Genomic DNA, 21,393 nt, shown 5'->3' on the forward strand with positions numbered 1-21,393 from the left:
GGCCTCCCAAAGTGCTGGGATTACAGGCTTGAGCCACCGCGCCCGGCCAGAAGCAACTTTCAATATAGTAATCCCCACTTATGCTCAGGGGATATATTCCAAGACCCCTAGTGGATGCCGGAAACCACGGATGGTACTGAACCCTGTATATACTGTTTTTTCAATCTGATAACCAAGACAGCTACTAAGTGACTAATGGACAGGGAGCGAATACAGCGTGGATATGCGGGACAAAGGGATGATTTGCATCCCAGGCAGCATGGAGCAGGACTGTGTGCAATTTCCTCATGCAACTCGGAACGGCACTCAATTTAAAACCTAATAATTGTTTATTTCTGGAATTTTTCATTTAATATTTTTAGAGCAGATATCCACATAACCGAAACCACAGGAAGTGAAGCCCTGGATAATAGGGGACTACTATGGAAAGAAAATATCAGGATCCAAATTTCTGAATCCAACTCTGGTAGAACCATTAGAACAGGTTAGTTACAGATTGTGAAACTATTTTAACATTAACAGATGCTTCTAGATTTATAAGGCTCAACTTAAAATCTCTATTATCCAGTGATTAGGAATCAGGCTTTGTTTAAGAACATGTTACTGGTAGGAGACTGACTGACTATACGACGGTAGGCTCTCCTTACAACATCACCCCCCTTCCTTTCTTGGAAACGTGCAAGGAATAAATAACAGGAATGCACTTTGAAACCGTTTCGTGCAATATACATGAAGGAGCAATATACTGTAGTATTATCACTATTCAGGGAAGTTTCAGTGGACGCCACAACCAGAACCAATGCTTTCCTCTATCTTGTCACCACCATTTTAATGACTTTAAGATTAAAGCTCTTTGGCTGGGCGCAGTGGCTCAAACCTGTAATCCCAGCACTTTGGGAGGCCAAGGCAGTTGGATCGCTTCAGGTCAGGAGTTCAAGACCAGCCTGGCTGACATGGTGAAATCCTATCTCTACTAAAAACATAAAAACATTAGCCGGGCATGGTGGCTCATGCCTATAATCCTGGCTACTCAGGAGGCTGAGGCATGAGAATCGCTTGAGCCTGGGAGGCAGAGGTTGCAGTGTGCTGAGATCGTGCCACTGCTCTCCAAGCCTGGGCAATAGAGCGAGACTCTGTCTCAAAAAAAAAAAAAAAAAAAAAAAAAGCTCTGTGATTCAAGGAGTTATATATACACAGGAGGAAGAAAATAACTTCTGGCTAAAGAAAAACAACAGCAACAAGAAAACACCATCTGGTTTACAACCAAAACAGGCTTGATTGCAATGCCATGATGCTAAACCACAGCTCTACCCTAGTGTTCCTAAGACATTCCAAACCAGCTTCCTTGGCCTTTTCTTAAGTCCTTTTAATCTCTAGGTAAACAGAGTACGTTTGAGACCAGAAAGAGAACTCCTCACGCTGGTAGAAATATACATTGGCACAAACTACCAATACTCAAAATGTATATGACCTTTAACCCAATGATTCATTTCCCAGGAATTTCTCCAAGCACAACACCCACAGAGGCACAGGTTGTCCTCTGCAAGGTGTTTACAGTAACAGGGGATTGGAAACAACCTAAATGGCCATCAACAGGAGCCTGGTTTAACAGGTGAATTGCGTGCTCACACTACAGAATACTGTGTGTTTCTCTGAAAGAATGGGGTTGGTCCTTATTTACCAATGTGAAACCTCTAAGATAGCACTAATGAAATGAAGGTGTCTTGCAGTGTATACTGTAGTGGGCTATGATACTTATAAAAGAAAAAAGTCCTGAGAGATGTGCTTATTTTTTCTTGTTTTTGTTTCTGAGATGGAGTTTCACTCTTGCTGCCCAGGCTGGAGTACAATGGCTTGATCTCGGCTCACTGCAACCTCTGCCTCCCAGGTTCAAACAGTTCTCTTGCCTCAGACTCCCAGGTAACTGGGATTACAGGCATGTGCCACCACGCCCGGCTAATTTTGCATTTTTAGTAGAGATGGGGTTTCTCCATGTTGGCCAGGCTGGTCTTGAACTCCCAACCTCAGGTGATCCGCTCACCTCGGCCTCCCAAAGTGCTGGGATTACAGACATGAGCCACCGCGCCCAGCCAAGACTGACTTTTTAATCTTTATCCCCTAGTATTACTTGTAATTTTTACCATATGCCTGCATGTCTTAGTCAACTGAAAAGAAATTTCCATAAAACAACGGCCCCTTGAGAACGTACCCTCTGGAGTTGAAGACTCCTTTCTGCGGCTGGATGGCGGGGCCAGCAGGCTCATGGCACTGGGCTGGTGCTCTGGTGACCGCACGATGGCAGACATGGCGATCTGCTGCCTCGCGGTGGCTGGCGTGGATGGGTGTGGGTGGTCCGTCGCTTTGCGGTGGGCAGCTGCAGAGAGACCAGGACAATGCCTTTTGGTTAGCTGGGTAGCCTAGAGAACCAAACCAAGCGGACTGTCCCTGGGCTGTCTTTCAAGGACCCGAGACCAAAAGAATATGCATCACATCAACTTGGCAATGCACTGGGGCTATACGTTTTTCAGACATGGGATGTCTGGTCTGAAAGCATATGGGCCATAAACAGACACTGAACTAGTTAGTCTTGGCTGATCTCACTGAGATCAATCCTCTGCCTTTTCCACAGCCTTGAGCACTTTGGAGAGAGTGAGCCCCTACCTTCCTCCCGGGCGGACCGGAGCTCGATGCGGGTCTTCTGAAGGGCTTCCTCTAGCTCTGCACAGCGAGCTTTCTCCTTCTCCAGGGCCAGCTTCAGCTCATTGTACTGCAGAGGAACCTGTGTGGGCAAAGCAGGGTCCTCTTTCCGTCGACTAAATAAACCCTAGCAATGGAAACAGAGATATTTCCTAACTCCTGGAAACTGGCACTTGAAACTAGCTAAAGGAAATCTGACTCGGGAGGAGCAAACCACAAAAGCCAGGAGCATACTCACTGTAAGTGTATTTAGTAAAAATGGCATGTGAATTGGGGGAAGGGTAGGCTGAGCCACAGCCCGTTCCAGTCGGCTGAAAAAAATAGGGGTGCGGAAGTTTCACCAAGAGGATTAAAGATGCTTGAATGGCCACCACCTCTTCCTTTAGCATTGCCAAGACAGGAGAGTCATGTCCTGAGTCTTTCCCATTCAAAAAATGGAATCAGGAGAGTATGGAGTATGGAGTCAGGAGAGATGGTTCAGAGGTCACTCTTGCCTTGAAATATGTCTCATGATGCTCAATTACAAGACACAGAGATGAGTGTTTTGTAAAAGGAAGCAAAATTTTAAAAGGAATGCTAAAATGAGGTCAAAACAAGGGGCTTACTCAAAAAAAAAAAAAGGCAAATGAAAATATTTACTATACATGGAAAAAAAGGAAAAGAGAATAATGCAACTTAAAAAAAAAGTTAACTAAAAAAAAAAAATAACAAATGGAAACACCCTAACTAAATCAAGTGACATAACCAGATAACAGTTCACTGCTAAAATAAAAAAGATTAAATATCATAAGCATAACAACCATATACAGTCACGCAGCATGCAAGAAAATCCTTCCCATGCAGCCAACGTCTAGTGGGAGGCGGCCTTTGAATGTTGTGCTCATCCCCTTACAGCGAAGACAGCATCGGAAATACTGAGATAACTGTCATCTTCAGCCCTCCACTCCTTCCTCCTAGGTATTCTAAGTCATCAAGGCCTCTCCTGTAAAACCACTGCCACTGCCACTATGGTAGGCTTCTGCATTTGGAAGGAAACTGCAAGCTCCTTTGAAACTTTTCTTGGAACTGAGAACACCTGGCCAAACCTAGTATGAAGGCTTTAGTGGGAAAAGCATGTATAGATTGGGCTTATGAAAAACAGTCTTCTCATGTGCACTATGTATAACCCTGCCCCTAGTTTGTAATTCATCTCTTACGATCTAAAAGGGATGTTCAGTACTTGGCAGAGGGGAGAAGTGTCCAGTCAGACATTTCAGGCAGGTCACTCCAACTCCCTGGGTTCTAGTCTCTTTGTGAGCCAGTCAAAAGGACTGGACTAGATCACTGTTAAAGTCCTTTCTGGAGTGTGGTATGATAGACCTGAGCTGCTGAAGCCCCATACTCGTGACTTGCTAACCCCCTCTGGAGTCATGTATGCATGACTTAGGTATAAATCTTTCTCTCTGCATACACCCTCTCTGCTCCAGCTGCTGTGTGTGTGGGCTGGAGAGGGATGACTTCTTTAACAGAGAAAGATACTACGATTTGAATGACCATAAACAAAAAGTAGTTTGTTACACTTGATCAATGATTTCTTTCGATCAGACCTATTATAATTATCTCAAAATCTATTTTTCAACCCAAAATAAAACCAAAAATAAAAAAGAAGTGTACTTTGTTTTCTTCTATGTTTCTATGATGATATATCGCAGTGGTGTGCACTGAGCCATGAATGATGAGTGAAACTGACAATTCCCACTTTTCAAACACTTAGACTCACCTTTTTCTTTTTAGCAGGTTGGTCCATTTTGGCTTGCAGAAAATCGATGAGTTTGGTTTGTTGAGAAATAGTGCCTTCCATTTTCACCTTTTCATGAGAATAGAGAACCTAAAATTCAAGAAAACACACTAACCTCAAACCTAGACAGAAGTCTACTTTTAAAGTTGGTACTTTAAGAAACTAAACAGTGAAGCTGTTAGGATGCTAACATATGAAAATTCAACACGAACAGTACTGAGTCGGTATTTATTTAGTCCGAATTTTACTGCAAAGGAGAAAAAAAGATGTATTTATAGATAAATATATGAAAAAGTAAAAATAGCAACAGGTTCATTGTAGGTCATGGTCACTATAGAAATCTTCCAACTTCTCTGAATGTTTGAAATCTTTGAAAATAAAATCTTGGGGAAAATACACACAATATGCAGCACAAAGATACCGACCATTTTACCAGATGACTCTACCATCATGCTTTGCCTCTGCAGACCATTTTATTTATTTATCTACTTATCTGTTTGTTTGTTTGTTTATTTTCTTGAGACAGTCTTGCTCTGTTGCCCAGGCTGGAGTGCAGTGGCGTGATCTCAGCCCACTGCTACCTCCACCTCCTGGGTTCAAGCCATTCTCCTTCCTCAGTCTCCCGAGTAGCTGGGACTACAAGCACCCGCCACCACGCCCAGCTAATTTTTGTATTTTTAGTAGAGATGGGGTTTCACCATGTTGGCAAGGCTGGTCTCGAACTCCTGACCTCAGGTGATCTGCCCACCTCAGCCTCCCAAAGTGCTGGGATTACAGGCATGAGCCACTGAGCCCAGCCGTGCAGACCATTTTTAAGCAGATTCCCTCTGCCAGTCCTCACCTGAATGTTTTCCAGCTGATACTCCAGATCACTTCTTTCTGTCTTCAGCAGATCAGCCCGATCTAGAGCTTCTTGCAGTCCTTGAGTCAGACGGAAAATGTGATTTTTCTGCAGGTCCATCTGCTGCTGTAATTTGGCTTGCTAGTGGGGAGAAGGGCCAGGGAAATGCTTGATACTGCACACAATACAATTTGTTCCCCCGCTGTTCCTATTTCAAACTAATTTCAGGCATGGCACCAGAAGTACAGCTTTTGAAATCATCTCAATTCAGAATTACCAATTGTCATCTATTCCAAAAGGATGCAAGCACAGTTAAAATGAATTTGCACAGAAACCTCTGCCAGCCAACAAGTCCCAAGATCCCTACTGTCACAGGAAGTCCAGGCTGCAGGGTTGGCCTTCCCAGAGTTCCAATTGAGGATATTTTGATACATTAAGGTGAGGATATTTTGGATGGCATGAGCCATCCGAGTTGACATCTAAAGCAGTTCGACTCAGTGCCATGACAACTAAGGTCCAATGTCTCTTTATTTTTTGTTTTCAAGATCTTAATCATTGCTATGAGAAATTACTCCATGCATGCAGTGTGGTATACACAAAGAGAAATCATATCATCCCTTACTTAATAAGTGCCCCATCAGAGTGAGAGACCCCAACAAGTACATGAATAGCCACAATCACAGGAGATATTTCTACAACGTCGGGGGAAAAGAAGAAGATCCCAGAAGTACAGAGTGTTGGTAAAACCCAGAAAAGAAATTCAATTGAGTATATTGAAAATAGTTTTGTGCTGCAAATCTCGCTCCAATTTTTATAATGGAAGTTAACAGAAAACAGGACAGGCTATAAAGACACTGGTTTTGTGGTTCTTTTTCCTAAAACGCATCCGTTTCTAAAACAGCAGGAGACAGCAGGCATCCTGATGAGACAGTGCTTGATTTTATTCAAACCCTGGATTATAGCTTAACAACACTTACTGGGGCCCAAATAATCTCTTCCCTGGTAGCCTGGGTCCTCTGCAGACTTAGGGACAGAGAGCTACTCAAAGCAATAAACATCACCACTGGAGATTCCCAAAGGCCTATGGCAGCCCCCAAACTCCTCCATCCCAGCAGGCCCAGAGCCAATGATAATCTCAGAATTTCCTGGCCCTCAGAATTTCCTCTGGACAGAGAGGAAAAACCTCTGTTTTTCTTTCCATTTACATTCCTCACCTGCCCTTCCTCTTAACAGGTAGCTGATTCCGTAAGGCATCGTGCTGCAGTAGAAAGACCTGGATGGTGGATTCTTACAGACCCTGGTTTAAATCCTGACTTTCACACTTCCCATATCACTGATACCTGTTAAAGTCTGTATTTAGCACCTCTCGGAGCCTCAGTTTCTTCATCTGAAAGTGGGTATACTAGCTTGCCTCACTGGATGACATATTGAACACAGTGCCCAGTATACAGCAGGTGCTTACTGAATGTTTGTCCTCTCCATCTCCTTTGTCCTTCTTTCTTCCCTCCATTCAGTCAAAGTGCTCCCTCTCATCCTCCCATCTGCCTTTCTCTAACAACACTGCCACAAACCAAGAGCTACCAACTAAAGATCACTTGGGGCCGGGCACAGTGGCTCACGCCTGAAATCCCAGGACTCTGGGAGGCTGAGGTGGAAGGACTGCTTGAGGCCATGAGTTCAAAGTGGCAATGAGCTATGATTATGCCACTGCATTCCAGCCTGGATGACAGAGCAAGACCCTGTCTCTAAAAAAATAAAAACAAAAATTAAAAAAAAAAAAAAAAAAACCATTTGGCCTACGTGTGTAACCTGGAATTTCTCAATCAAACCACAGGGCCCCCTAAAATACAGGAAGAAAGGAAAGAAACAGCTAAGATACCCTCCTCCGCAGCATGAGTGATTTCTTCTGCAAATTACCCTCTTTAGTTTCTTCCCACTATTTTAGGACAACATTAATTACTAGGCAGAAACCAGAGAAACAAGTGCTGGGGACGAGAATCTGTTTGGTGACAGCCGAGCCCAAAATATTTTTCTAGAATAAACACATCAACTGTCCATTAGCTTTCCAAGAAATAGGTTGGTTAAAGTAAGCGGGGCATTTGTACTCTATGAAAATGTTTTTCAGAAGCATTTACCTGCTTCCCAGAAAGAAGCAAACAGAGGTATATTCATGGGCCAGTGTTAGACTGAAAGGGGGGCCTTAGCTGTGTGTTTAGACCTGTCCAACAATTTTACAAGGGTGACAGGAAACTGGCAGGAAGAAGAAAGGGGCTGTATGACAGAACAAGAGCGTGAAACAACCCCAGTGGGCTGGAAGAATGGATCAAGACCAACAAGAAAAACTTCAGTAGGATGGTAATTTTTAAATTGTCAACGGAATAAATATAGAACATAAAGACGTTTTTAAGAAAAAGCAAACTTGTGGGCCGGGCGCGGTGGCTCAAGCCTGTAATCCCAGCACTTTGGGAGGCCGAGACGCGTGGATCACGAGGTCAGGAGCTCGAGACCATCCTGGCTAACATGGTGAAACCCCGTCTCTACTAAAAAAATACAAAAAAACCTAGCTGGGAGTGGTGGCAGGCGCCTGTAGTCCCAGCTACTCGGGAGGCTGAGGCAGGAGAATGGCGTAAACCCGGGAGGCGGAGCTTGCAGTGAGCTGAGATCCGGCCACTGCACTCCAGCCTGGGCGACAGAGCAAGACTCCGTCTGAAAAAAAAAGAAAAAGCAAACTTGTGGAAAGGTAGGTAATGATTTAACAGACCAATGGTGTCAGTGATGTGATCAAAACTACCCAAAGGGCCCAGGTAATTGGCAGAGGTTTAGAGCCCAGTATGGAGATGAAAAGATTCCAATGTATTCAGTGCTATTCAGACCACATGGACTTGTAGAAACTCTCTGTGGAAAGACAAATCTACCAGAAAAGAACATCCAAAGCTTGAGGGGATCTAAAATGTTTCACTTAAAAAAAAGAAGGTGGCCGGGCGCAGTGGCTCACTTCTTGTAATCCCAGCACTTTGGGAGGTCAAGGCAGGAGCATCACTTGAGCCTAGGAGTTTGAGGCCAGCCTAGGCAACATAGGGAGCCCCCGTCTATACAAAAAAACTTGAAAAAATAAAAGAGAAGGCAATTTGGAGTGGGAGAGCTATTTGGGTAGCTAGTTGACTATTATAGAGATAATAAAACTAGTTATCTCGCAGGAACGTTGCAAGGACCGTAAGAGTTAATTCACGTAAAGTACTCAGAGAGTCAGTCACATGGTAAGTGCTAATTAAACCTTCGTTATTTTAATTATTAATCAAGTAATCTATTAATCAATATTAATCTCTCATTTTGGTTGGAGATACCAGACTACTTTCTAATTTCATGTGTTTCAACGTAATAGAACCAGTGGGTAAAAGTGCAAGGTTTCGGTTCCACATAAGAATGTTCTAAGAATGAGAGTTGCTGGAAAATGGGTTGGGATGTCCAAAGTCATTGCAAGTATTTAGGCCAAGGTTCAACGGGGAGAGTTGGGGAAGGGATCTTCTACCTTGGATGAGAGATGAATTTGACCAGGACTAGCAACTGGACTTTGATCACTGGTGTTACTTCCAATGAACTGCTGGTGGCTATAAAGTGTCATGTTGAGAAAGCTTCTGAAGTCATTTTGGGCCCAGGAGGAAAAATGTGAAAGAAAGATCCATTAGTAAAGTTTGTCAGGAGCAGGGATAAAGGGAACAGTGCTGGAAATTCAGACTGGATAATATAAAAATTCTTTCAATTCTGAGACTTTGATTCTGGCTCCATTTAAAAGTCTCCTTACAGGCTGGGCATGGTGGCTCATGCAATAATCCTAGCACATTGGGAGGCTGAGGTGGGTGGATCATTTGAGCCCAGGAGTTCAAGACCAGCTGGGCCAACATCGTGAAACCTCATCTCTACTAAAAATACAAAAAATTAGCCGGGAGTGGCGGTGTATACCCGTAATCTCAGCTACTCGGGAGGCTGAGGCAGGAAAATCACTTGACCCTTGGAGGTGGAGGTTGCAGGGAACCGAGATCACGCCACTGCACTCCAGCCTGGGCAACACAGCAAGACTCCATCTCAAAAAAAAAAAAAAGAGAAATAAAAAATAAAAGTCTCCGTACCTACGAAGAGGACACTTAGGTGGAAACCTTGGGCACATATGCTTATACAGCACACACCAACCGGGAGGCCCAATCACAATGTGGGTGATAAAGAGCGTTCTTTGTTCCAGAACGGCTTCAACTGTCGCAGAAATCCGCCTCAGGCTCAATGTCAGCCAGATGTCTGTGCTCAAAAATCTTTCTGTGAGGAACATCCTGGGAAACTGGAAATGTTCTCATGTAGGTTAGAAGTGAGAAGGAGGGAACTGGATCGGGATCCCAGCACTCTATTCCTAGAGTCGTCACTGACTCACCACATAACCTTGGACCAAAGTACTGAGCTGTCAGGGCCAACTCGCCCTCTCAGAAGGAAAATAGGACAGGCAAGAGCATTGATTATTTCTGTTCTTTCTGTTTCCAGGATGTGCCTAAAGTGGGAACACTGTCTATTCATCCCAGATAAAAGACCCTAATTCTCTATTTGACCATGAGGTACATTTAACATTTCCACTGTAGTGTTGTTCTTAAGGCCATAGGTGAATTCCTGTGTGTGTTCACCAAATGTGTGTGTGTGTGTTTAGTATTAATTTTATTTTTTAAATTGTTTACAGAGACAAAATACACATAACATAAAATTTACCATGTTAACCATTTTTAAGTGTATGGTTCAATGGCATTAAGTACACTCATATTATTGTGTAACCATCACCACCATCCATTTCTAGAACTTTCCCAAACTCCCACCCATATTTTTCATTTTAATTTGTATTTTGAGACAAGTTCTCACTCTGTCACCCAGGCTACAGTGCAGTGGTACCATCAGAGCTCAGTGCAGCCTCAAACACCTGGGCTCAAGTGATCCTCCCACCTCAGCCTCCTGAGTAGCTGGGACTAGAAGTACACACCACCACATTTGGCTAATTTTTTTTTTTTTTGGTAGAGGCAGGGTCTCACTATACTGCCTAGACTAATCTCAAACTCTCAGCCTCAAGCAATCCTCATGCCTCAGCCACCCATATTTTTAAAATTATCATTCAATAAAATATATTATACTCACCTGCAAAAATTTCACTATACTTTTCAAACTTAATAGCACAACAGTATTATTTCTATCAGCAAAGTGCCTCAGGAGCTATGGGTATCATGTGACAAAACCTCATCAGCCAAAACAGGGCAATCTGGTTAATTAAACTGTCAGGCTCACTAAGGGTTAAACAGAATACTCTTTGGAGTCCAGTTTTTCATTATCAAGTGCATTTGTCCTTGCAGGTCAATCCTAAAGAACAAAGCAGAATCATCAGTGATTCAACATAGAGGGCTCTGGCTGGGGTGTCGGAGGTAGTCATCAATTTAAACAGTGATTCTCAGAGTTCTGTGAAAAGGTACCAGCCATCACGTAAGGGACGGGTTTAGGAGATCAGTCTGAGCATGTCTTTTATGCTTCAAAAGCAGGGCACACATTATTTTTAACTAAATTACCCAATGTTCAAAAGCCTTCATGAAATTTGGTACTCAGAATAATCTGATAAAATTCTGCCCTGTGCAGGAAGCTAATTTGCATGGATGTCCTATCGGCATGATACTTAATATACTTTGGATATTAGCTCTAAAGAACAATTTAACTCAATATTCACTCACCCATGTATTTAATAAACTTCTATTCGGCATACGCTATGTGCCTGACACTCTATTAAGCTTCACGTAGAAGGATAAAAATGACAGAGACCCTCTGGCCTTCACGACATATTCTTTTAATGTGTTAAATACCTTAAGACACGCATTATATGACCCCCATACTCTTACTTGAAAATTCTAATTTCAAAATGTCTAATTTGGATCTGACAAATTGTCACTTTCAAAATTCCACCTGGAATAGAAAGCTAACTACTGCATGTTCTCACTTACAAGTGGGAGCTAAGCTATGAGTATGCAAAGGCATACAAAGTGGTATAATAGACGCTGTGGACTCAGAAGGAGGAAGGCAAGGAGGGGAGTGACGGATGAAAAATTACCTATCAGGTACGATATACACTATTTGGGTCACAGGTACACGAAAAGCCTAGACTTCACCACCATACAATTCATCCATGTCACCAAAAAAACACTTGTACCCCTAAAGCTATTGAAATAAAAAAATCTTTTTAAGAAATGTGTTTAAAAGTCCAGGCAGGGCACGGGGACTCATGCCTGTAACCCAAACACTTTGGGAGGCCAAGACAGGTAGATCACATGAGCCCAGGGGTTCAAAACCAGCTAGCCTGGGAAACATGGGGAAACCCCGTCTCTACAAAACAATACAAAAATGACCCAAGCATGGTGGCATATACCTGTAGTCCCAGCTACTCAGGAGGCTGAGTGGGAGGACGACCTGAAACCAGGAAGTCAAGGCTGCCGTGAGTAGTAATTGCACCACTGCACCTTAACCTGAGCAACAGAGCAAGACCAAAAAAAAAGACTCCAGAGAGAAAAGAACTACCAGCCGTGAAAAGACATGGAGGAAACCTGGATGCAAATGACTAAGTGAAAGCAGCTAATCTGAAAGGCTATATACTGTGTGATTCTAGATATGCAACATTCTGGAAAAGGGAAAACTATGGAGACAGCAAAAGATCAGTGGCTGCCAGGAGCTGAGGGTGGGGAGGGATGAACAGGCAGAGCACAGAAGGATTTTAGGGCAGTGAAATTATCCTGTATGACATGGTAAAGGTGGATAACTGTCACTATACATTTGTCAAAACCCATAGAACGTACAACACCAAGAGCAAACCTAATTTCAAGTATGCATTTGGGGTGATGATGATGTGTCAGTGCAGGCTCATTGATTGTAACAAATGGACCACTCTGGAACAGGGTGTTGACAGTTGGGGACGTTGTGGGAGGAAGGGACATGGAGTATGTGGGAACTCTCTGTGCTTTCTGCTCAATTTTGCTGCAAACCTAAAGCTGCTCCAAAGAATAAAGCCTATTAAAAGAAAAAAATTCTACTTGGCCCTTATCCCAGGTGTTTCACACTCACCTCTTCCAGTAGCCTCTGTTTGAGCTCTCGTTCAGTCTCCAGCTTCTGCTGTAAGCTTCGGGCATTCATTTCAAGCATAGCATGCTTCTTCTCCAGGTCATTGAGCTAGACATTTGGAAAGATTGGCATAATGCCACATTTAGGAATGTTACATGTTGACAACTTTTATGAATGTCCACGAACCTTCACGAAGAAAGAATATTGAGTTCTAAAGGTCAGAACGTAAAGGTTGCTTTTTTCTAAATACAGAAGTCCATGTCACTGGTGAGTCTTCCATAGGTTATTAAATGAGGATGGAAATTATTTCTAAGGGATGGCTCTTAAATATAGCCGTGACAAGTTCTAAGAGATGACTGCTCAAGGATTTATTTATCTGACATGCTTTGGCTGAATTTAATTAAATAATCATATGCTGAATGCTTATTACCTGCATTATAGCTTTTAGGATGAAAGGATAACTAAGCTCTCAAGGATCTTACATCAAGTCAGAAAGGCCCATAACTAGACATGTACACAAATAATGACTGCTTTGTCAGATTTTAAGTTTGATAAGAAAGGTTTGGGAGGAGAAATTCATCCCAATTAGGAGAAGATTAAGACAATATGGTATTGCAAAGTCTGGAGCTTTAAAAGATACGAAGGACTTTGCTGCTTAATACTTTAAGAGCAGTCAACTAGAAAAAAATATTTTTCACATTAAACATAAAAGGCCTCACATATCTCTAATACATCTAGTTTCCTCATGCTAAAAAAAAAATGGTAACCCAGTTTCAGGGAACTCAGGAGCGTTCCTGACTAGAGAGCTCTGGCCTTAAATCTAATAATTCTGTTTCTATTAATATAAGTATCTGGTAAGAAAATAATCATGGATGTCCATAAAGATTCATGTTTATCACACGTTATTTATATGGCAAAATACTGGAAGCTCAAATTTCCAATAAAAGTATAATGATTAAAGTAGGTACTTCCATGCAATTTATTTTTTTTAGAATCACATGTTCAAAAAATACTCAACTCAGAAAAAACCTGCAGTTAAATGATTTTTAATAAAAACATGTAAAGCTGTATACATGAGAATCTAATTTATAAAAATACATACGTATGTCTATGTATGTGTGTATATGCATAAACATAAGCACAGAGACTGCAAATAAATTCACGAATAAAACAATAGCAATGGGTGACCAGCCATTATTTCCTTTACTTTTCTGTGGTTTCTATATTTTCCACAATGACCCAAATAACTATTTTTCTATCATGAAATAACAAAGTTATAGAAAATATAAAATCAGATTGTTATTTTATTTTGTGTGTGTATGTGCATGAAAAAGAGTGTCTATGTATGCATCTGTGTGTTCATACATAAAATTCCTCTGATCTTCATTTTGGTGATCTGTAACACTGAAGTACCTATTCTGTATCTCTCTCAAGATTATTAGCTAAAATTTCCAAAACATTGGTTATGACTGTAAATGTAATATGGAGAGGCACATGGATGGAACACGTGTATTTCCAATGTGAAATACTGAGAACTGGCACGCGTCATCAGACCCTATCATGACCCTGAACTTGGAACACGGAGAAGCTGAGCTGCCTATTACTGCAGCAATGGGATGAGCATTAGTCACTGCCACCAAGAACTTCCCAAAGATGCACAGCTTTCAATCCATAAAGCCTTCTGGAGATAAGATGCCAGACAACCAGACAGTAGAACACCCAGATCAAAATTCGAACTTCAAGGGCCTAGACACACAGATTTTAAAAAGTCACTGGCCGACTGTGATCACTGGGTACCCACCACACCCACCCACGCTACTGCCAACCAAAAATGTCCCATGGTAAGGCAAAATCATGGGACATTTTTGGAGTGCATGAACATATGTTTATGAAATATGTTTGCCATGGATTGCATTTGAATTTTTATCAAGCGTGCCTTTAAAAGAAGGAAACGAAAATGTTTTCCTAAAAAGCAGAAGGGGTGGGCGCTGACCTTGTCAGAGAGGCTCTCGGCCTTCAGCTTCTGCTCTTTGAGAGCCTGCTGCAGAGCAAGAATCTCCGCCTTGTGCTCCTTCACTGCCAGCTCCACCACCTGGCGAGACTCGGTGATCCGCTGATCGGCTCTCGCCCTGCCAAAAAAAAAAAAGGTCAGCTTTTGGAAGCCCCCCAACAGCTGACCTGCTGAAAGAAGGCTGGTCCATCTCTAATCCTGACGAGCAACTAAACAGGCTGCAGGCCAGAGAGATGCCCAACCTTGACTCTTAGTTCCAAACTGTCTTCCTTTCCAACAGCTTACCAAGCAAAGATTTGACCTATGTTAGGTTTGGGTAAGAAAAAACAAAACAGGCCAGGCACAGTGGCTCACACTTGTAATCCCAACGGTTTGGGAGGCCAAGGTGAGTGGATTACCTGAGATCAGGAGTTCCAGACCAGCCTGGCCAACATGGTGAAATCCCATCTTTACTAAAAATACAAAATTAGCTGGGTGTGGTGGTATGCACCCCTAATCCCAGCTACTCAGGAGGCTGAGGCAGGAGAATCACTTGAACCCAGGAGGTGGAAGTTGCAGTGAGCCAAGATCACACCACCGCCACTGAACTCCAGCCTGGGTGACAGAGCAAGACTCCGTCTCAAAAAAAAAAAAACAAAACAAACAAACAAAAAAAAAGTTAAATGTTTTTGGGTACTCATCAAGAAACTGAAACTTGAGGCTGGGTGTGGTGGCTCACGTCTTAATCCCAACACTTTGGGAGGCTGAGGTGGGTGGATCACCTGAGGTCAAGAGTTCGAGACCAGCCTGGCCAACATGGTGAAACCCCATCTCTACAACAAATATAAAAAATTAGCCAGGCATGGTGGCGCGTGCCTGTAATCCCAGTTACTCGGGAGGCTGAGGCAGAAGAACTGCTTGAACTTGGGAGGCAGAGGTTGCAGTGAGCTGAGATGGTGCCACTGCACTCCACCCCTGGGCAACAGAGCAAGACTCCATCTCAAAAAGGAAAGAAAAAACAAAAGTGAAACTTGAATCTGATGAGTGTCTCCATAAATAATGCTAAAGAACAGAAAAATCAGAAGCAAACTGGGAAAAAAAAAAATCACTTCCCTTTCCCCATTTAGGTATCATGCTTCCTACTTCCGCACTTTGGCTTATACAATCTCCTCCACTGGCCATCCCCTCCTTTGCTACTCTGCAAACTCAAATCTTACTCAGCCTTCAAGGATAAATTCAAATGCTATGATCTCCATAAAACTGTTCCCACTTTCTCTTCTCAGAAGCAACGTCACCTTGTTCTGTATCCAAAGCATAACTGTATTTCTCTCCTAAATATATATATACATATTTGAGATGGAGTCTCACTCTGTTGCCCAGGCTGGAGTTCAGTGGTGCAATCTCAGCTCACTGCAACCTCCACTTCCAAGGTTCAAGCAATTCTCCTGCCTCAGCCTCCCAAGTAGCTTGGACTACAGGCGCGTGCCACCACACCCGGCTAATTTTTGTATTTTTTGTAAAGACAGGATTTCGCCATGTTGGCCAGGTTGGTCTCAGACTCCTGACCTCAAGTGATCCACCCACTTTGGCCTCCCCATCTCTCCTAAATATCTGAATCCATATCTCCTTCAGTAGACTCTTAGGCTCTTGAGAACACGGATTAACAATTATATTTTACTCATCTCAGTATCCCACATAATACCAAAACAGAAAAAAGAAAAAAAAAAGAAAAGAAAGGCACGATCTTCTACAATTGCCCTGAAAGCAGACATGAAATGAAAGCAGACTAATGCTAGTCTTCCTGAGAACAGTTCATAATTATACCTTCCAAGTATGGTCATGTATTTCTTGATGCTGAAGCCAGATCCTACCCCAAAAATGATCTCCGTAGGTCCCTAGAAACAGCTAGGATAGGAGCTGCACTTGAGGGTGGGAGGGAAGAGGTCTGTGAGAAAACAACCAGAACTTATAGTGAGGATGGGAGAGTCTAAGTATTCAGAAGGAAGCTGGAACAGGAGACTTAAACAGCAGTCCCTCACATCAACAAATACGCGGAGTGTAGAAGCCGAGAGGATCCACAAAAAGGAACTGTTTCTACCATTTCTCTGGAAATGTAAGGGTTCTCATCTTTTACCTCCAAACTTTTGGAGCTCAGCGGAACTTTCCATAATCCATCTGATATATTTAGTTGAGCCTACTATGGCCCAGTAAATGTGAGAGATACCCAAAAGAGTGTGATACAGATTAATTCATTGATCGATATTTCTACGGATAGCTTATCTTGCTTAAGGAGTTCAGAGAATCACAGGAAGGTAACATGGAATCACAGGAAGGTAACACCTTCAGAGGAAGGTGACATGAGCAAGGTTATGAAAAATGGATCCAATTAGCTGTGCAGACAGGAAGTCAAGGGGCACACACTAGCCCATATCGTGCCTTTGTACAAACTGGAAAGCGGCACCCGTCCTTCTAGACCATTTCTTTCCATCTGTGAAACGTCATCACGTACCAATTTTGTCAGAAACAAAACAGTTTCCTGCCATGAGCTATAAAACTGTCATAACAACTCTTCCAGTCTATGACATCTTCAATGTGACCAGCAACCCTCAGAGCTATGGAGTACACAATTGCACCACTGTGGCCCCGCAGGAAGGGAAATCTATACTAGGTGAACTGTGGAAACAAAAGTGAGAAAGCAGAGGAATGATACTACCTGAACTGATTATTATCACTTCCTACTAAGAAAGGGGGGGAAAAAAAAACCGGCAGGCATGGTGGCTCACGCCTGTAATCCCAGCACTCTGGGAGACCAAGGCAGGTGGATTACTTGAGGTCAGGAGTTCAAGACCAGCCTGGCCAACACAGTGAAACCCCATCTCTACTAAAAATACAAAAAAATACTAGCCGGGCATAGTGGCACACACCTTATCCCTAGCTACTTGGGAGGCTGAGGAAGAAGAATCCCTTGAACCCTGGAGGTGGAGGTTGCAGTGAACTGAGATGGTGCCACTGCACTCCAGCCTGGGTGACAGAGTCAGACTCTGTCTCAAAGAAAAGGAAAAAAAAACCCACTAAACTATTCTTGTAAAGGAGTGGTTCTCCATTGGGGACAATGGAGACACTGGGAATATTGGGGGCAATGTCCAGAGACATACTTGTTGTCACAACTTGGGAAGGGGGTTGTTGGTGGCATCTAGTGAGCAGAGACGAGAGATGCTGCTCAATATCCTACTATGCACAGGACAGCCCCCATAACAAAGAATGACCCAGCCCGACATGTCAATAGTGCCAAGGTGAGGAACCCTGGGTAGGAGGGAAGACTAACATTGCACATGACCAGGATTAAAATGGTAATGTTCTTGCTATGGTTACTCTGATAAGAAACCTCATGAGAGTGTTTCTGCACAGAAGACAGAAGTATTTGCCCTGATGCCCAGGCCTCTGCATGGGGAAAACAAATACCAGTCATAGCCACAGAATCCAACTCACACTACGTTTACAACTAGGGTGACCACCCCATCCTGGTTTGCCCAAGAGTCTCCTGGTTTTAAGCACCAGGAGGCTTGTGCCCCAGGAAACTTCTCAGTCTCAGCTGGGAGAGCTGATCACCCTGTTCACAACTCTCAGGCCGATCCTCCTGCAGTCACCTGTCATGAGCTTTCCACAAACACAAAACCCCACCTGCTCTGTTTCTCGGTGTCCAACATCCTCTGCAGCTCTCGAACCCGACACTCAAACTGGGATTTCTCGTCACCCAGGACGCTCCTCCAGGCCTCCCACTGCCGCTCTTTTTCTAGCAGCTCGTCGTTTAGGGCCTCCAAATCCATGACCTGTTCCTCCAGCATGGTACATGTGGTCTTCAGAGCCTCCATCGTCTGCAAATCAGTACCATGGATTTGTGCCTTATCTTTAAACAAGGATTTCCTGGAGATTACTTTGGTCAGGTCAGCTTCAGAAAAGCACAAGTTTCTAACTACAGTTTGAAATGCAGCTTGTCTTTTTCCTCTGCCGCCCGAGGGGACCAGGCAAGAATGGACAAAGGGCCAGTGTTGCAGCCACCTTAGAGGCAGAACCCAAAGCAAAGCCAGGGTAAGCAACCAAGCTTAAAATCAAGCCATTTACGTTGATCTCCCAAAGCATTTGATTTTGCTTTTATCTATATTTATTTTTTCGAGGCAGGGTCCAGCTGTGTCACCCAGGCTGGAGTACAGTGGCACGATCACAGTTCACCGCAGCCTCGAGCTCCTGGGTTCAAGCATTCCTCCCGCCTCAGCTTTCTAAAAAGCTGGAACTACTGGCATGCACCACCAAGCCCAGCTAATTTTTATCTCTTTTTTTTTAAGAGATGGGGTCTCCTGGGTTTAAGTGATCCTATCGCCTCTACCTCCCAAAGTGTCCGGATAACAGGGAAGAGCTGCCACATCGGCTCAATTTTTTAAAATCAAAATTAATAAGAACTACACACTTTTAAAAGCCATTTTTAAAACCCTAAAGACTTGGAAACAAGACATGATTCTAAAAAGAGCCCAGTGAAGTTGGTTATGAAGTTTAGTGTTGGAACCCTTGGGAGAATGCACCAAGCACTCCTCCTAAAATCCTTCTAAAAGTCCTCCAAGGATTTCAGACCTTGTTAACCCTCCTTACTTGCTTCTGGCTGGTAAGCTGCATCTCTCGTTCTGTGATCTCCCGGCGAAGGTGGTCCACTTCACTTCGCAGTTGTACAATCTCATCATTGGCGCCGGAAGCCTCATCGAGTTGTTTGGACAAGTAGAAGTTTTGGTTGTTGAGTTCAGCATTATCCTCGGTTAGCTGGTTTAGCTGCTCCTCCAGGTCTGTGATTACCTAAAAGAGGAAAGGAATCCAGTTACATGCCAAGCACATTCATTTCAAATGAGAAATTGCTTCTAGGGCTATGGATTTCTGAATGCACATGACACTGGCAATCAACGTGCCGCTCATGAGTTTGCCCACCTGACCTTGAGAGTCACGTCCAAGCTCCCACGCTCACCCACTTAACTCTAAACACGAGCAGTGGTAGAAAAAGACCCAGTTTCTCTCTAACTCAGGACACATCTAAAAAATATGGCAAAAGCGATCAAAAGTAATCACTGCATGAAACGGACGACTTCAAATGAGATCAAGCTGACAGAAATAATACAATGTGGAAGGAAAATGCAAATTAATAATAGATTGGTATCACAATCTGCTAATGAAGCTAAAAATGCCCATGAAACTATCTCTAGGACCTTATGATTAGAGATGGCCACAGTCTTAGAAAGCAAAATGAAGTTCTTATCAAGGAAGACTGACAGGGAAGGGCACCAGGAGTTATTTCAATAATATCATAAGCAATACATTTAATTTCATACATCCAAGGAAAAAAAACTTAAGGGAAACTCAGAAAAACCCTGAAAATACAATACTGTACTATAGCATCACTTTAATGGATTTTACTATACAGTTGGCTATCAGACAATGGGAAGCCATGTATATGAAACTGTCATTTTATTGAGAGAGATTTAATCGGGGTTTGCTAAATTACTTTCCTGCTCAGTAGCAGAATGACTTCAATTTCAGAACATTTAGCTTTCCTATTCTCTTTGCTGAGGTTTAGAATTACTGCTTGCAGAGAGCTTTCATGTATAATACTTTAGAAGTTTAAGGGCAATTTTCTAATAATAGTTGGACTGAGGCACACAGGCAGTAAATTAAATTTTATGTAACAAAAAGAAGGAAATTAAAAGGAAATGCCGTTAAGCCTACAGTTATTAATTGTTTCCAATTTTCAAACCTAGAGTCGATTTCGTTTATGAAATGTTGCCATTGCTTTCATGACTAATTCCCTATTTTAACCCTGTTTGATTATCAGTTTTAAAAAAAACTCCCCAGGCACATGGAATTAAAGAACATCAATTAAGTACACTTGTCCACAAATGTACTCAGAAGAGATACAACTTTTCATTTTGTTAACTGAGCTGATAACCTTTTAGTGTATGGTCTAATGGTCTAGTAATTTGCTTTTTAATGTCAAAAGCCACATTAATTCATAATGTACTGTTTTGAGGTACACTGTCAGCTAAAAGAAGGGGAATAAAAGTTATAAAGTTATCTGGTCAGGTTCTTAGCTCAGATACCTTCTTTATCAAGGAAGACAAATAAGGAAAATCTGCACATTTGCCATTCCTAGCAGACACTTATGACTTGTAGGGTCCCTGCCTTTCCCCTTCTGTGACATGTTAAATCTCCTAAAACCAGAAACAATGAATAAACAATGCCCACTAGTTCAACTGGTCTCCTTCCTGTATGTAGTAAACATATTCCTTAAGATGTTTTTCGTAATGTCTCCATTTAACTACTATGCTTCCCCCTACCTCTTTCCCAAAGAAAAGACAGACAGGCAGGCTGGCTTGGAAGATATAAAATGGATTCTGGAACCCCAAATAAGCCATCTGACCTTTGTTGGGTTGGTTTCTCCATCTGTGACATGGGAGTGAACACTATATTTACTCATCTGCTTTTACTCTTAATTTTTTGAATTTTCTTGCATGTTATTTGACCTTAATGTATTAAGTGAACACGAGGTCAGGAGATCGAGACCATCCTGGCTAACACAGTGAAACCCCGTCTCTACTAAAAATACAAAAAAGTAGCTGGGTGTGGTGGCAGGCGCCTGTAGTCCCAGCTACTCGGGAGGCTGAGGCAGGAGACTGGCGTGGACCCGGGAGGCAGAGCTTGCAGTGAGCCAAGATTGTGCCACTGCACTCTAGCCTGGGTGACAGAGCAAGACTCTGTCTAAACAAAAAAAAAAAAAGGCCTCTTGGGGAATAAACAGACTAGACTACAGAAAGTCTACTCACATGAAAATACATCATTGCCAAAATAATTTACTTGCCATTCAAGGATGTAGTTAAGACTTTGGGTACCTGCTTTCTTTGACTGATGAAAAAAAAATGCAATTTATCATTTGTG

General features: G+C 42.7%; 1 protein-coding gene across 1 annotated transcript in view; it reads right to left on the reverse strand.

Moving 5' to 3' along the window:
* CIT (citron rho-interacting serine/threonine kinase) overlaps positions 1-21,393 on the reverse strand; it is a 196,755-nt gene that overhangs the window by 30,631 nt on the left and 144,731 nt on the right. Inside the window, exons 25-32 of the mRNA XM_023204554.2 lie at positions 19,069-19,266; positions 18,106-18,299; positions 14,428-14,563; positions 12,438-12,542; positions 5,316-5,456; positions 4,457-4,564; positions 2,662-2,824; positions 2,210-2,374 (exon numbers count right to left, since the gene is read on the reverse strand). Of these exons, the coding sequence (XP_023060322.1) occupies positions 2,210-2,374; positions 2,662-2,824; positions 4,457-4,564; positions 5,316-5,456; positions 12,438-12,542; positions 14,428-14,563; positions 18,106-18,299; positions 19,069-19,266 (1,210 nt within the window). The remainder of the gene's footprint in view (positions 1-2,209; positions 2,375-2,661; positions 2,825-4,456; positions 4,565-5,315; positions 5,457-12,437; positions 12,543-14,427; positions 14,564-18,105; positions 18,300-19,068; positions 19,267-21,393) is intronic.

This window comes from Piliocolobus tephrosceles, chromosome 10 (genome assembly GCF_002776525.5).
Source record: "Piliocolobus tephrosceles isolate RC106 chromosome 10, ASM277652v3, whole genome shotgun sequence".
Lineage (NCBI taxonomy): Eukaryota > Metazoa > Chordata > Mammalia > Primates > Cercopithecidae > Piliocolobus > Piliocolobus tephrosceles.